This window comes from Euprymna scolopes, chromosome 27, assembly GCF_053919585.1.
Source record: "Euprymna scolopes isolate OS-2025 chromosome 27, ASM5391958v1, whole genome shotgun sequence".
Classification (NCBI taxonomy): Eukaryota; Metazoa; Mollusca; class Cephalopoda; order Sepiida; family Sepiolidae; genus Euprymna; species Euprymna scolopes.
Genome location: NC_136508.1, coordinates 91,821,144 through 91,838,547, shown reverse-complemented (window position 1 = coordinate 91,838,547; position 17,404 = coordinate 91,821,144). Strand labels below are relative to the sequence as shown.

At 30.6% G+C, this 17,404-nt stretch overlaps 1 protein-coding gene across 3 annotated transcripts in view; it reads left to right on the top strand.

The window, feature by feature from the left end:
• Positions 1-17,404, top strand: part of LOC145248986 (uncharacterized) — a 150,242-nt gene that overhangs the window by 98,606 nt on the left and 34,232 nt on the right. For 2 of the 3 annotated variants that reach the window (XR_013863441.1, XM_080110825.1), the window contains exon 13: positions 15,110-15,191. The exons of the other annotated variant lie outside the window; for it this stretch is intronic. Coding sequence is in view for 1 of the 2 variants with exons in the window: in XM_080110825.1 (XP_079966951.1) it covers positions 15,110-15,191 (82 nt within the window). In the remaining variant the exon portion in view is untranslated. The remainder of the gene's footprint in view (positions 1-15,109; positions 15,192-17,404) is intronic. 3 annotated transcript variants of the gene reach the window in all.

Sequence of the window (17,404 nt, the reverse complement as noted above, 5' to 3'; positions counted from 1 at the left end):
ACTGTACGAGCCTTTTTCAAGTCTCACACAAAACACACATTCATATTTCAAGCTGTCATATACATACGCGCACACAAACATACGCGCCCACATCCACACATGTACACATATTCACGTATGCATACATACACTCACATTCACGTATATATACACACACGCTTATGTATACACATGTACTCACACACGCGAACACGAACACACACATGGACGACGTCACTTCCGCTTTCTAGGGAAATACACATGCGCAAATGACACTCCAGAAGCGAGTATAAAACATGGAGACAAGCTGTTTCTAATCCTCTTTTTAGGACCAACTCTCAACTAGAGAGGTTGGGCGAAAAAGCTGCCGCCGTTTCGGCGCATGCGCACCTCACGCCCACTTCCTACTATGTATGGGGCACGAGCTAATGACTGTATGTATACATTCTCCCTCTTTCTCTCTCCATCTACTACTGGCCACTAAGAACACCTTCGCGTAGCTGGCTACTAACTGATGACAACTCTAATATCCTCTTCCTTGACTACACACTGGATTCTCATTTCCACTACAACACTCACTTCAATTCCCACGCGCGAACAAACAATAATGACCCAAACTTGAGATGAAAACATTTCCTTTCCTTGCTACAACACCAGTCCTGCAACGGACATTGGTTACATACGCGCGGACATGTTATAACTAAAATGTTCATTTCTTTCAACAGCAAATAAACGACGTTTATCTTATCCATTACTTGAGTGTTTGTTTCCTTCAATTCCCATTCGTTTCATTATTCTTTTGTAACGAGATTGGATTATTTATATATCCTAGTCCCCTACAATACTTCCACTATTAAAAGGCAAATAACATATTTCCACTATTAAAAGGCAAACAACATATTTCCACTATTAAAAGGCAAATAAAATACTTCCACTATTAAAAGGCAAACAACATATTTCCAATATTAAAAGGAAAATAACATTTCCACTATTAAATGGCAAATAACATATTTCCACTATTAAAAGGCATATAACATATTTCCACTATGAAAAGGCATATAACATATTTCCACTATTAAAAGGCATATAACATATTTCCACTATTAAAAGGCAAATAACATATTTCCACTATTAAAAGGCAAATAACATATTTCCACTATTAAAAGGAAAATAACATATTTCCATTATTAAAAGGCAAATCAAATATTTTCACTTTTAAAAGGCAAATAACATATTTCCACTATTAAAAGGCAAATAACATTTTTCCACTATTAAAAGGCAAATAACATATTTCCACTATTAAAAGGAAAATAACATATTTCCAATATTAAAAGGCAAATAACATATTTCCAATATTAAAAGGCAAATAACATATTTCCACTATTAAAAGGCAAATAACATATTTCCACTATTAAAAGGAAAATAACATATTTCCACTATTAAAAGGAAAATAACATATTTCCATTATTAAAAGGCAAATCAAATATTTTCACTTTTAAAAGGCAAATAACATATTTCCACTATTAAAAGGCAAATAACATATTTCCAATATTAAAAGGCAAATAACATATTTCCACTTTTAAAAGGCAAATAACATATTTCCACTATTAAAAGGAAAATAACATATTTCCAATATTAAAAGGCAAATAACATATTTCCAATATTAAAAGGCAAATAACATATTTCCACTATTAAAAGGAAAATAACATATTTCCAATATTAAAAGGCAAATAACATATTTCCAATATTAAAAGGAAAATAACATATTTCCAATATTAAAAGGCAAATAACATATTTCCAATATTAAAAGGAAAATAACATATTTCCACTATTAAAAGGCAAATAACATATTTCCACTATTAAAAGGCAAATAACATATTTCCACTATTAAAAGGAAAATAACATATTTCCAATATTAAAAGGCAAATAACATATTTCCAATATTAAAAGGAAAATTACATATTTCCACTATTAAAAGGAAAATAACATTTCCACTATTAAAAGGCAAAAACATATTTCCAATATTAAAAGGAAAATAACATATTTCCACTATTAAAAGGTAAATAGCATTTCCATTATTAAAAGGCAAATAGCATTACCACTATTAAAAGGCAAATAACATTTCCATTATTAAAAGGCAAATAGCATTTCCACTATTAAAAGGCAAATAACATATTTCCACGATTAAAAGGCAAATAACATATTTCCAATATTAAAAGGCAAATAACATATTTCCACTATTAAAAGGCCAATAACATATTTCCACTATTAAAAGGCAAATAACATATTTCCACTATTAAAAGGCAAATAACATATTTCCATTATTAAGAGGCAAATAAAATACTTCCACTATTAAAAGGCAAACAACATATTTCCAATATTAAAAGGCAAATAACATTTCCACTATTAAATGGCAAATAACATATTTCCACTATTAAAAGGCATATAACATATTTCCAATATGAAAAGGCATATAACATATTTCCACTATTAAAAGGAAAATAACATATTTCCACTATTAAAAGGCAAATAACATATTTCCACTATTAAAAGGAAAATAACATATTTCCATTATTAAAAGGCAAATCAAATATGTTCACTTTTAAAAGGCAAATAACATATTTCCACTATTAAAAGGCAAATAACATATTTCCACTATTAAAAGGCAAATAACATATTTCCACTATTAAAAGGAAAATAACATATTTCCAATATTAAAAGGCAAATAACATATTTCCAATATTAAAAGGCAAATTACATATTTCCACTATTAAAAGGCAAATAACATTTCCACTATTAAAAGGCAAATAACATATTTCCACTATTAAAAGGCAAATAACATATTTCCACTATTAAAAGGCAAATAACATATTTCCACTATTAAAAGGAAAATAACATATTTCCATTATTAAAAGGCAAATCAAATATTTTCACTTTTAAAAGGCAAATAACATATTTCCACTATTAAAAGGCAAATAACATATTTCCACTATTAAAAGGCAAATAACATATTTCCACTATTAAAAGGAAAATAACATATTTCCAATATTAAAAGGCAAATAACATATTTCCAATATTAAAAGGAAAATTACATATTTCCACTATTAAAAGGCAAATAACATTTCCACTATTAAAAGGCAAATAACATATTTCCACTATTAAAAGGCAAATAACATATTTCCACTATTAAAAGGAAAATAACATATTTCCACTATTAAAAGGCAAATAACATATTTCCAGTATTAAAAGGCAAATAACATATTTCCACGATTAAAAGGCAAATAACATATTTCCAATATTAAAAGGCAAATAACATATTTCCACTATTAAAAGGCAAATAACATTTCCACTATTAAAAGGCAAATAACATTTCCACTATTAAAAGGCAAAAAACATATTTCCAATATTAAAAAGAAAATAACATATTTCCACTATTAAAAGGCAAATAGCATTTCCATTATTAAAAGGTAAATAGCATTTCCACTATTAAAAAGCAAATAGCATTTCCACTATTAAAAGGCAAATAGCATTTCCACTATTAAAAGGCAAATAGCATTTCACTATTAAAAGGCAAATAATATATTTCCACTATTAAAAGGCAAATAACATATTTCCACTATTAAAAGGCAAATAACAGACTTCCACTTTAAAAGGCAAATAGCATTTCCACTATTAAAAGGCAAATAGCATTTCAACTATTAAAAGGCAAATAACATTTCCACTATAAAAAGCAAATAACACACTACCATTATTAAAAGGCAAATAATATATTTCCACTATTAAAATGCAAATAACATATTTCCATTATTAAAAGGCAAATAACATATTTCCATTATTAAAAGGCAAATAAAATATTTCCACTATTAAAAGGCAAATAACATATTTCCAATATTAAAAGGAAAATAACATTTCCACTATTAAAAGGCAAATAACATATTTCCACTATTAAAAGGCATATAACATATTTCCACTATTAAAAGGCATATAACATATTTCCACTATTAAAAGGCAAATAACATATTTCCATTATTAAAAGGCAAATAACATATTTTCACTATTAAAAGGCAAATAACACATTTCCACTATTAAAAGGCATATAACATATTTCCACTATTAAAAGGCAGATAACATATTTCCACTATTAAAAGGCAGATAACATATTTCCACTATTAAAAGGCATATAACATATTTCCACTATTAAAAGGCAAATAACATATTTTCACTATTAAAAGGCAAAAACCATATTTCCACTATTAAAAGGCAAATAACATATTTCCACTATTAAAAGGAAAATAACATATTTCTACTATTAAAAGGCAAATAACATATTTCCAATATTAAAAGGCAAATAACATATTTCCACTATTTAAAGGCAAATAACATATTTCCATTATTAAAAGGCAAATAACATATTTCAATTATTAAAAAGCAAATAACATATTTTCACTATTAAAAGGCAAATAACATATTTCCATTATTAAAAGGCAAATAACATATTTCCAATATTAAAAGGCATATAACATATTTCCACTATTAAAAGGCAAATAACATATTTCCACTATTAAAAGGCATATAACATATTTCCACTATTAAAAGGCAAATAACATATTTCCATTATTAAAAGGCAAATAAGATATTTCCACTATTAAAAGGCAAATAACATATTTCCACTATTAAAAGGCAAATAAATTATTTCCACTATTAAAAGGCAAATAACATATTTCCACTATTAAAAGGCAAATAACATATTTCCATTATTAAAAGGCAAATAACATATTTCCACTATTAAAAGGCAGATAACATATTTCCACTATCTAAAGGCAAATAACATATTTCCACTATTAAAAGGCATATAACATATTTCCACTATTAAAAGGCAAATAACATATTTCCACTATTAAAAGGCAAATAACATTTCCACTATTAAAAGGAAAATAACATATTTCCACTATTAAAAGGCAAATAACATACTTCCACTATTAAAAGGCAAATAACATTTCCACTATTAAAAGCAAATAACATATTTCCACTATTAAAAAGCAAATAACATATTTCCACTATTAAAAGGCAAATAACATATTTCCACTATTAAAAGGCAAATAAGATATTTCCACTATTAAAAGGAAAATAACATATTTCCACTATTAAAAGGAAAATAACATATTTCCACTATTAAAAGCAAATAACATATTTCCAATATTAAAAGGCAAATAACACATTTCCACTATTAAAAGGAAAATAACATATTTCCATTATTAAAAGGCAAATAACATATTTCCACTATTAAAAGGCAGATAACATATTTCCACTATCTAAACGCAAATAACATATTTCCACTATTAAAAGGCATATAACATATTTCCACTATTAAAAGGCAAATAACATATTTCCATTATTAAAAGGCAAATAAGATATTTCCACTATTAAAAGGCAAATAAAATATTTCCACTATTAAAAGGCAAATAACATATTTCCACTATTAAAAGGCAAATAACATTTCCACTATTAAAAGGCAAATAACATATTTCCACTATTAAAAGGCAAATAACATACTTCCACTATTAAAAGGCAAATAACATTTCCACTATTAAAAGCAAATAACATATTTCCACTATTAAAAGGCATATAACATATTTCCACTATTAAAAGGCAAATAACATATTTCCAATATTAAAAGGCAAATGACATATTTCCACTATTAAAAGGCAAATAACATATTTCCACTATTAAAAGGAAAATAACATATTTCCACTATTAAAAGGCAAATAACATTTCCACTATTAAAAGGCAAATAACATATTTCCACTATTAAAAGGCTAATAACATATTTCCACTATTAAAAGGCAAATAACATTTCCACTATTAAAAGCAAATAACATATTTCCACTATTAAAAGGCAAATAACATTTTTCCACTATTAAAAGGCAAATAACATATTTCCACTATTAAAAGGCAAATAACATATTTCCACTATTAAAAGGAAAATAACATATTTCCACTATTAAAAGGCAAATAACATACTTCCACTATTAAAAGGCAAATAACATTTCCACTATTAAAAGCAAATAACATATTTCCACTATTAAAAGGCTAATAACATATTTCCACTATTAAAAGGCAAATAACATATTTCCACTATTAAAAGGCAAATAAGATATTTCCATTATTAAAAGGCAAATAACATATTTCCACTATTAAAAGGAAAATAACATATTTCCACTATTAAAAGGCAAATAACATATTTCCACTATTAAAAGTCAAATAACATTTCCACTATTAAAAGGCAGATAACATATTTCCACTATTAAAAGGCAAATAACATTTCCACTATTAAAAGGCAAATAACATATTTCCAATATTAAAAGGAAAATAACATATTTCCATTATTAAAAGGCAAATAGCATTTCCACTATTAAAAGGCAAATAGCATTTCCACTATTAAAAGGCAAATAACATATTTCCACTATTAAAAGGCAAATAACATATTTCCACTATTAAAGGCAAATAACATATTTCCACTATTAAAAGGCAAATAACATATTTCCAATATTAAAAGGCAAATAACATATTTCCACTATTAAAAGGGAAATAACATATTTCCAATATTAAAAGGCAAATAACATATTTCCACTATTAAAAGGCAAATAACATTTCCACTATTAAAAGGCAAATAACATATTTCCAATATTAAAAGGCAAATAACATATTTCCACGATTAAAAGGCAAATAGCATTTCCACGATTAAAAGGCAAATAGCATTTCCACTATTAAAAGGCAAATAGCATTTCCACTAGTAAAAGGCAAATAGCATTTCACTATTAAAAGTAGTGGTGGGACGATTAATCGGAATCGGAATCGTTAATCGTAAGAATCGTGTATTTTGGGAGGTATCGGAATCGGAATCGCATCGTTAAAAAATACCTTAATTTTCCGATTCCTTCATTACGATTCTTTTAGTCTGATGCTGAAAAAAAGAAAAAAAATTCCTGATATTTCTAACCGCAAGAGAGAAATAAAAAGAAACCAAAGAAATTCATTATTAACAGGGCAATGCTTAGTGCCCCTCCCTTACAAGGTTCATTCATTCAAATCTATTGTAATCAAAACTACAAAAGAGTTAACTTGAAAAGAAGTATGCAGGGCTCTACATTGCGAGTAAAAATTAAAAAAAAAACGCTTATCTTTTTGGCGATTGTTTTTTTTAACTGACAAATCTTCTAATACTGAATGAAAATGCTTTTTCAACTTATATTTTCTTAAAATAAAACGAGCAAAGTCAAATTATTTAAACAGTAAAAGGTTTAATAGAACAATATAGTTTTTTTTTTCTTTTTTTAAAAGAAGGCTTTTGAAAGAAATATCTCTAAAATGTAATTGATCAGGTTGTATTATTTCGCAAAGTTTTGACAGTAGTCGGTTTCTTTTGAAGTTTAAAAAAAATCGACCCCATACCTATCTCTTCCAAACCTAAAGTTATTAAATAACCCCTTCGTTGATTTAAGGGTAATTAATTCAATTCAGTGAAGTTTGTTTTTTTTTTTTAACTTCATTGAAATAAAATCCATTATTTTTTTTCCTCCAGAAAGATAAAACCCTGAATTTGATTATATTAAAAGCAGAATAATATAATCTTTTTTCTAGAATTTTAAATTGAAAATTAAAAGTGTTTTGCGCAGTTCTTTGCCGAACGAAAAAGAAATTAATATATATATTTTTAAAAGGTTTTGTAATCAGTTAATTTTTATGTCTAAATAATATTTACGATTAATTCAATAATTTCATTTTAAAAAGTATTTATAAATAGAATTTTACTAAGGACTTATAGTTGGGTTTGTATTACTGTACACATAGATTCGAAAAAGTTGTCAAAAAACAAATATATAACAAATAAATGTTATCAAAGGCAAGATAAGTTATTTTTCTACCTAACTGGATATATTTTTCGGGTTTTTATTCAATGTAACATGTTTATTCAGCTCGAAAAGCATACAGTGTTTACCGATGTATTGGAAAATTCAAAATGGCGCCCGACACTCTCTTTAACACGGTAAGTTTGGGAAAAGATGTTATAAATAATAAACTATACAAAATACTGCTAGAAACTTGCGCACAGAAATCACTTTTTCCACTGCTTCAAACGTAATAGATGTATGGAAACTAAAGCCGTTTTCAGGACTGCCAGCAACCATTGTAAGAAAGTAATAAGGAACGCAAGAGTGTTGTATGCTCAATCTGTTAAGTCCAAAGTAGCTGAGCAGCGGCTTGGTTCCCACCAGTTTTGGCAAATAGCAAACAGAATCCTGAACAGAAGCGTGTGCTCCATCCCAACTATTATCAATGGACCTGAGGTAATCTCGTCAGCATCAGACAAAGCCAAACTCTTTGTCAAGAACTTTGCAGCTAATTCTACCCTTTGCGACCAAGACCGCCAACCCCCAATATTTCCTCCTGTATCAGAAAACACGCTATGTGATATACGTATATCTGTATGTGATGTTGCGAAGCTAATCAAAAACCTTGATTCGAGTAAAGCAACTGGCCCTGACGGTATTCCAATTATAGTACTCAAAAAACTTCAACCTGAATTAGCGCCCATACTTACAAAACTGTTTAAACGTTGTCTTAAGGAGAATAGTTTCCCATCTCCCTGGAAAATCTCATCAGTATGCCCTGTATTTAAGAATTCAGGTGATCGCTCATCCCCCTCTCAGTACAGGCCAATAAGTCTCCTGTGCGTCATGAGTAAGTTGCTAGAATCTGTGTTAAATACAGAAGTAATCAAACATCTCAACAAAAATAACCTTCTTAGTGACACTCAATATGGTTTCCGTTCTGCTAGATCTACAGCAGATGTCCTTACAGTTATATCGCATAGGATTAGCAAATCTCTCGACGGTGGCAATCTTTCTAGGGCAATTGCTCTTGACATATCTAAAGCCTTTGATAGGGTATGGCATAAAGGTTTACTTCATAAGATCGCTAGCTATGGTATAGCTGGAAAAGTCTTCTCAATTATTAAAACATTTCTTTCTGATAGGTTCATAAGAGTAGTAGTTGAGGGGCAAAAATCAGAAGCTCACAGTATTAATGCCGGTGTCCCTCAGGGATCCATCCTGGGCCCAACTCTTTTCCTGATCTACATTAATGATCTTCCAAATCATATCCTTACATCATTTGTAGACATTTATGCTGACGACACTACCATTTATGGTAGCACATCTAAGACAGTAAACGACCAAGATCTCTCCAATTCTCTCTCCTCTGATCTTGAGCACGTAGTACAATGGGGAAAGGAGTGGCTGGTTACTTTTAATGCATCTAAAACCAAGCTTCTCTCTTTACATCATCAACATTCTAATTCACATTTGTCATCAATTGAAATGAATGGCTCTCGTCTTCAGGAGGCCTCAAGTTTTGACAAGCTTCTGGGCTTGACCATTACTCCTGATCTTAAATGGAACACGTATATCAAATCTGTTGCCAAGGCCGCTGGAAAAATGGTGGGATCTTTCTATCGATCCAGTAGATATCTCACTGCTGATGCTATTCTCTACCTATATAAGAGCCAGGTACGTCCAAGGATGGAATACTGTTGCCACATCTGGGCAGGAGCTGCTAGAAAGGACTTGTCCTGCCTTGATAGAGTTCAAAATAGACTTCGTAGCCTCGTAGGAGATGTCCTTTTCTCCTCCTTGCAACCTCTATCTCACAGAAGAGATGTTGCGAGTTTGTCTCTGATGTATCGTTATTTTCATGGAAAGTGTTCAACTGAGCTTCAATCTATGGTCCCCCCTCGCCAAACTTTCACAAGAAACACTCGTCTAGCTGTAAACACTATCAATAATTTCCCCCACTCTTTATCTGTGCCTAAACCTAAACGTAGATTCCATGAACAAAGCTTCTTTCTTAGAACTGCACGCCTGTGGAATTGTCTTCCGTTTTCCTGCTTTCCGGCTGACTACAATATGGTTGTGTTCAAGTCTAAAGTAAATAAGTTCTTGATGAGCCGTTCCATATAAGTTATTAAATTTACCAAATTTTCATTACTAATGATTACTATATTGACCAATTTCTACTGTACACTCTTTAACCCTTATCCTTGAGTGGCCTCTGGGCCTTGATAATGTGGTGACGCCTTTGTAAAAAAAAAAAAAAAAAAAAAAAAAAAAAAACTCGTTCAATATATGTTACCGTGACATATTTTGATATATATTCGGTGTTTTTTTTAATAGTATTTTGTCTAGTTTATTATTTATAACACCTTTTCCCGAACTTACAATGTTAAAGAGAGTGTCGGGCGCCATTTTGAATTTTCCAATACATCGGTAAACACTGCATGTTTTTCGAGCTGAATAAACATGTTACATGTTTGTAAAAACAAAAAAAATGTATCCAGTTTGGTAGAAAAGTAACTTATCTTGCCTTTGATAATATTTGTTTGTTATATATTTGTTTTTTGACAACTTTTTCGAATCTATGTGTACAGTAATACAAACCCGGTTATTTTGTATCTACGGCGCCATGTCACGTGGTATATTGTTTTTTTTTTCATTACGCACGTTCATTTATAAATTATTAAATTAAATATTTATCTTTTTTATATTTAATTAGTATATATTTTCTTTCTCTTCCGCTATATTTTTTTTATTTAATTCATTAAATCTGTTAATTATGAGGACCAAAATAATGAATCGTGTGTATTTATTCTCTAATTTTCTTGTTTTTGTTCTGTTATATAAATTCTATTTTATTTGTTTTTTTCTCTGAAGGATAAATTCTATTTTCTTTGAGTTTTTTTTTCTGTATTCCAATTAAGTAAAATAAATTTTCTCTAGAATAAATTTTGCTAATTTTTCCGTTTAGTTTGCTATATAATAATTTTATTTAATTCAAAACACGACAGTGTAAACATAAAATATCTCTTCCAAAGTTAGGGAACATATTTGGGAACTACCGACCATAAGTATAAAACTACCTGGTATATTTCAAAACAATAAATTCCCTAGGAATCGGAATCGGAATCGTACTTGGTATCGGAATCATTAATCAATATTTTCCTGGAATCGGAATCGGAATCGTATAAAAATTAGGAATCGTCCCAACACTAATTAAAAGGCAAATAGCATTTCCACTATTAAAAGACAAATAACATATTTCCACTATTAAAAGGCAAATAACAGACTTCCACTTTAAAAGGCAAATAACAGACTTCAACTTTAAAAGACAAATAACATTTCCACTATTAAAAAGCAAATAACATATTTCCACTATTAAAAGGCAAATAACATATTTCCACTATTAAAAGGCAAATAACATATTTCCACTATTAAAAGGCAAATAACATTTCCACTATTAAAAGGCAAATAACAGACTTCCACTTTAAAAGGCAAACAGCATTTCCACTATTAAAAGGCAAATAGCATTTCCACTATTAAAAGGCAAATAACATATTTCCACTATTAAAAGGCAAATAACATATTTCCAATATTAAAAGGAAAATAACATATTTCCACTATTAAAAGGCAAATAACATATTTCCACTATGAAAAGGCAAATAACATATTTCCACTATTAAAAGGCAAATAACATATTTCCACTATTAAAAGGCAAATAACATTTTTCCACTATTAAAAGGCAAATAACATATTTCCACTATTAAAAGGCAAATAACATTTTTCCACTATTAAAAGGCAAATAACATATTTCCACTATTAAAAGGCAAATAACATATTTCCAATATTAAAAGGCAAATAACATTTCCACTATTAAAAGGCAAATAACATATTTCCAATATTAAAAGGAAAATAACATATTTCCACTATTAAAAGGCAAAAAGCATTTCCATTATTAAAAGGCAAATAGCATTTCCACTATTAAAAGGCAAATAGCATTTCCACTATTAAAAGGCAAATAGCATTTCCACTATTAAAAGGCAAATAGCATTTCCACTATTAAAAGGCAAATAGCATTTCACTATTAAAAGGCAAATAGCATTTCCACTATTAAAAGGCAAATAACATATTTCCACTATTAAAAGGCAAATAACATATTTCCAATATTAAAAGGCAAATAACATATTTCCATTATTAAAAGGCAAATAACATATTTCCAATATTAAAAGGCAAATAACATATTTCCACTATTAAAAGGCAAATAACATATTTCCACTATTAAAAGGCAAATAACATATTTCAACTATTAAAAGGCAAATAACATATTTCCATTATTAAAAGGCAAATGACATATTTCCAATATTAAAAGGCATATAACATATTTCCAGTATTAAAAGGCAAATAACATATTTCCAATATTAAAAGGCATATAACATATTTCCACTATTAAAAGGCAAATAAAATATTTCCACTATTAGAAGGCAAATAACATATTTCCACTATTAAAAGGCAAATAACATATTTCCACTATTAAAAGGCAAATAACATATTTCCACTATTAAAAGGCAAATAAAATATTTCCACTATTAGAAGGCAAATAACATATTTCCACTATTAAAAGGCAAATAACATATTTCCAATATTAAAAGGCAAATAACATATTTCCACTATTAAAAGGCTAATAACATATTTCCACTATTAAAAGGGAAATAACATATTTCCACTATTAAAAGGCAAATAACATATTTCCACTATTAAAAGGCAAATAACATATTTCCAATATTAAAAAGAAAATAACATATTTCTACTATTAAAAGGCATATAACATATGTCCACTATTAAAAGGCAGATAACATATGGCCACTATTAAAAGGCAGATAACATATTTCCACTATTAAAAGGCAAATAACATTTCCACTATTAAAAGGCAAATAACATATTTCCACTATTAAAAGGCAGATAACATATTTCCATTATTAAAAGGCAAATAACATTTACACTATTAAAAGGCAAATAACACATTTCCATTATTAAAAGGCAAATAATATATTTCCACTATTAAAAGGCAAATAACATATTTCCATTATTAAAAGGAAAATAACATATTTCCACTATTAAAAGGCAAATAACATATTTCCACTATTAAAAGGCAAATAACATATTTCCACTATTAAAAGGCAAATAACATATTTCCAATATTAAAAGGAAAATAACATTTCCACTATTAAAAGGCAAATAACATATTTCCACTATTAAATTAAAGCAAATTCATCTTCAAAATTATAAGAAACTCAAGTCTTTATATCTCATTGTGTCTTGTTAGGTGAGATTAATATTAATTCCAATAGTTAAAGGATTTTTTGTAGTAAAATTAAGATTATAGGTTGTTTTGTGCAGTTTTTATTTTTTTAAATCCATTGATTTCACAGGCAATTGTATATTGAATGTATCTTATCTATTCTTCATTATGCATTTGCAAGACATTGGCTATAGATTCCAGTTCTGTAACCTATGTGAAATGAACTAATAGAATTGAAGAATTTGAGTTTTAGATGTGGAGTCAGTTATCCAAAATAGAGAATTAGATGTGCAAATGATGTCTTCAAAAGATCCAAAGAAATTAATTTTAGCAGAGATAGTTCACAAAATGTAGGCAGACCTCAAATGAATTGGAAACAGTTGGCAGTTGAAAGCAAGACATGAGTGATAGAAAATTGTGAAGATAACGAATGAAAAAGTCTAATCCTGTCAAGGGAAAAATAAGAAGAAGACTTTCATTGCATAGATTGAAACAGATCAATTTTTTCTAAGCAAAGTAACAAGGATACTGAGTTTATAAATAATATGAATTGGGTTTGAAACCGCTTGTAGGAACATACTTTCTACTGTTTATTGGACATATTTAAAAGCTGGATTTAGTATTATATTTATTTCGAGTTATTATTTGTTACTGCTTTTCTGTATTTATCATTGCTACAATTCAAAAAGTGTATATTTTTCCACTATCATATTTTGTAATGATTTATTTTTCTGTACATTTGGTTTTTGCTTTTGATTGTTATATAATTATGTTTATTGTAATCTTGTATATTCATTTGCTTTTAACAGTTAGTCCTGCTAGCCCCCTTTTGTTCCACAAAAAACGATTAATGACTGTTACATATTACAAGAATATGCTTTCACAGTTACATGTAAACTCATTTGCAAGATACATAAAGTCATTTGAGTATAACTGACCTTTGTTTAATATATGTAAAGGTGGCTCTGATTGGCTGAGTGTAACCATGTGACATAATATGGTTTCGGATTGGCATAAATGGCTGCAATTGAAAATAAGTGAAGAAACAATGTAGTGTGAGAAATACAAGCAACTCATAAGGACATGGATCCATATGTAAGTGTAATAGAATACGTTAAGTGAAAATATTGTTTGCATCTGCCTAAAAGTATCTCGCAATCTGTTTCACATAAAAGTATTCAGACTACATTGCTATCTCTATCAGAAAGGCAAATGATATAAATATCCCTACCATTAAAAGGAAAATAATAATTTCCTTTAAAACAATAACATACATAGCCCCACCATTAAAAAGCGAATAGCATACAGTATCATACTAAAGGTAAAAAGCATACATACCTCTCCCCTTTTAAAAGGCTAATAACATACTTCCACTATTAAAAGGCTAATAACATACCTCTCCCCTTTTAAAAGGCAAATAACATACCTCTCCCCTTTTAAAATGCAAATAACATACCTCTCCCCTTTTAAAAGGCAAATAACATACCTCTCTCCTTTTAAAAGGCAAATAACATACCTCTCCCCTTTTAAAAGACAAATAACATATTTCCATTATTAAAAGGCAAATAACATATTTCCACTATTAAAAGGCAAATAACATATTTCCAATATTAAAAGGAAAATAACATTTCCACTATTAAAAGGCAAATAACATATTTCCACTATTAAATTAAAACATACTTCCACTATTAAAAGGCAAATAACATATTTCCACTATGAAAAGGCTAATTACATACTTCCACTATTAAAAGGCTAATAACATACCTGTCTGGTTTAAAAGGCTAATAACATATTTTCACTATTAAAGGTAAAAATAGCATACATATCAGTAATTTAAAGTTTGTTGTGTTTTTGGCAGCATGAACCATTACGTAATTTTTTAGAAACTAAACTTTCAACATTTTTTCTTTAAAAAAATTTCTGTTTACTCTGAATTCAGTTAACATGGATATTATTCTTCAACTTTTCTTCGGCATCGTTGTAGTAATTGCTATCATCGTTGGACTTGTAATTGCCTTTGGGTAAGATTTCTTTTCTTTGTATCATTTAAATTTTATTTTGTCATTTCTGTCTTGTATGTCTCATTAGATAAGAAAAAATAGGTGAAATTTTTGCTTAGATGTTTTGCTGTTTATGCTATTGAAAAACACCAATAGTTTTGTTGTATATGAGTATGTCTGCATCAGTTTGTATATCAAGTTAAAAATAATAGTTATATGAATGTGTATATATGTATATATATATATATATATATATATATATATATATATTAGTATTTATTTAGGCAGCATTCTTTCATTTAAACGAACATTGTTATAGACAACATAAAGCTTCCATTTAATTAGACCTTTTAAGCATTTGAGTGTGTTTGGGCTGAAATGAAGTGATTTGGTTAAGGCAGGTTTTTGTGTTTCAATGTATATAGTTTCAAGTATTTTGAAATTTTTGGCGTTCGTTTTGTGGTGTTGTTGCGGGGGCCGGTCGTCCGGAGACAATCGACCCAACAACTAACAAAATAGACACAGGCAAAAGGTAAACAGCATGCAAGGCAAAGAAGAATGACAGACACAGGTTGTTTGGTTAAAGACGAGGGTTCACCTTTTATTTTGTATAAAGGAAGCAAAAATCGTTTAATCTGGGTGTTGGTCGCCTGGAAGGTCACACGTCACTGGAGGCAAGGTCTGGAGGTTCGGACTGTACTCTGGACGTAGTGTGGTTCAGAGGGTGCTCGCTGGGTATGGAATGGTGAGCTGGGCGTCAGGGCGATCCGGAACGAATGGTGGACACTGAGAGCTCAGGGGTCAGTGTTAAGGAACGGACGACACTGAGAACGGAGGGATCAGTGTTTAGTAACGGACAACACTGAGAACGGAGGGATTAGTGTTTAAGAACAGACGACCGGTAGGGAGCCAGATTGCGGACCAGAGGAACAACGTGCGAGCAAGATAGCGGACCAGAGGTGCAAGGTGCAAGCGAGGTAGCGGACCAGAGGTGCAAGGCGCAAGCGAAGTAGCGGGCCAGAGGTGCAAGGTGCAAGCAAGGTAGCGGGCCAGAGGTGCAAGGCACAAGCGAGGTAGTGGACCAGAGATGCGAGGTGCAAGCGAGGTTGCAGGCGGGAGATGCAGGTGCAGTGCAGGAAGCTGAAGCTGCAGGCAGGAGGTGCAGGAAGCTGAGGCTGCAGGCAGGAGGTGCAAGGAGATGCAGGTAGCTGGAGGCTGCAGGCAGAAGGTACTAACAGAGTAAACAAATTGGTAGGTCTTTCGTAGGAACCTAGCCCTGAAAAGTGCTCTTTGAATTACTGCTGTTGCTGCATCGGCGCTGGTTCTGGTTCTGGAGTGGTTCCTGACCGCTGCTGCTACCGCATGAGATCCTTCGGCAAGTGAGTGGATCTCCAAATTCGGGGACTCGTAGCCCCCTAGCCGGCTTAACTTTTTTGGCCGAGACGCGCTTTCTTTGTGGAGACAGGGTGTTACAAGTGACGTCACTCTCGGAAAATGAATAAATGAAGGTCATTAATTCCAGACGAAATTTTTACAAATCAAACTTAGTTTAGAAGTTTGAGAATTGTATTTTAATTCATTCCGTCTGAAACAAAAAGACAATCATTTAGCTTTTAATCGTAAAAGATTAATTTTTATGTGTATTTACTTTAACAGCGAGGATGCTGGGGAAAGGAGACATAAGTAGGTCAGCTGGCCTTGCTTTTTAGGTGTGGCTATTCGTCCACTCTCCCTTCTTTTCTACTGTCACTCATGCTAGAAATGACGCGTGCTTGATTTATTGTATATAAAACGGTGGAGTGGGGGAAAGAGGAAAAGGTAGTTTTTCTTGCCCCCACGACAAGGCCCTCTCCCTGGATAATTGATCATACTCAATTACAAATATGACGTACTGTCCCAGTGAGGGGATGTATGTATATGATGGTTTTTGATCGTGCCCTCTCCCTGGATACTTGGGTATATCCACTAGTAGTAGATGTACGTCTTATATCTACTTGGAAAGGTAACCTTTCTTCCACGCCTGGTGTGTTTGGTGGGAAGGCTGGACACTTCTGGAGTTTGGTCTGTTTCTTGGCGAGCTGGCTGCAATTGTGTCGTTGTTGGGGCTGGTTCGGCGTCTGGGTGAGTTAAGGCGGGTTCTGCCCCTTGCGATGTCTTTTCTAGGAAAGCTGGTTTAACCCTGTCGATAGAAATGGTGTCGTTCCGATTTCCTCGGTTGATGGTCAGATGTTTTT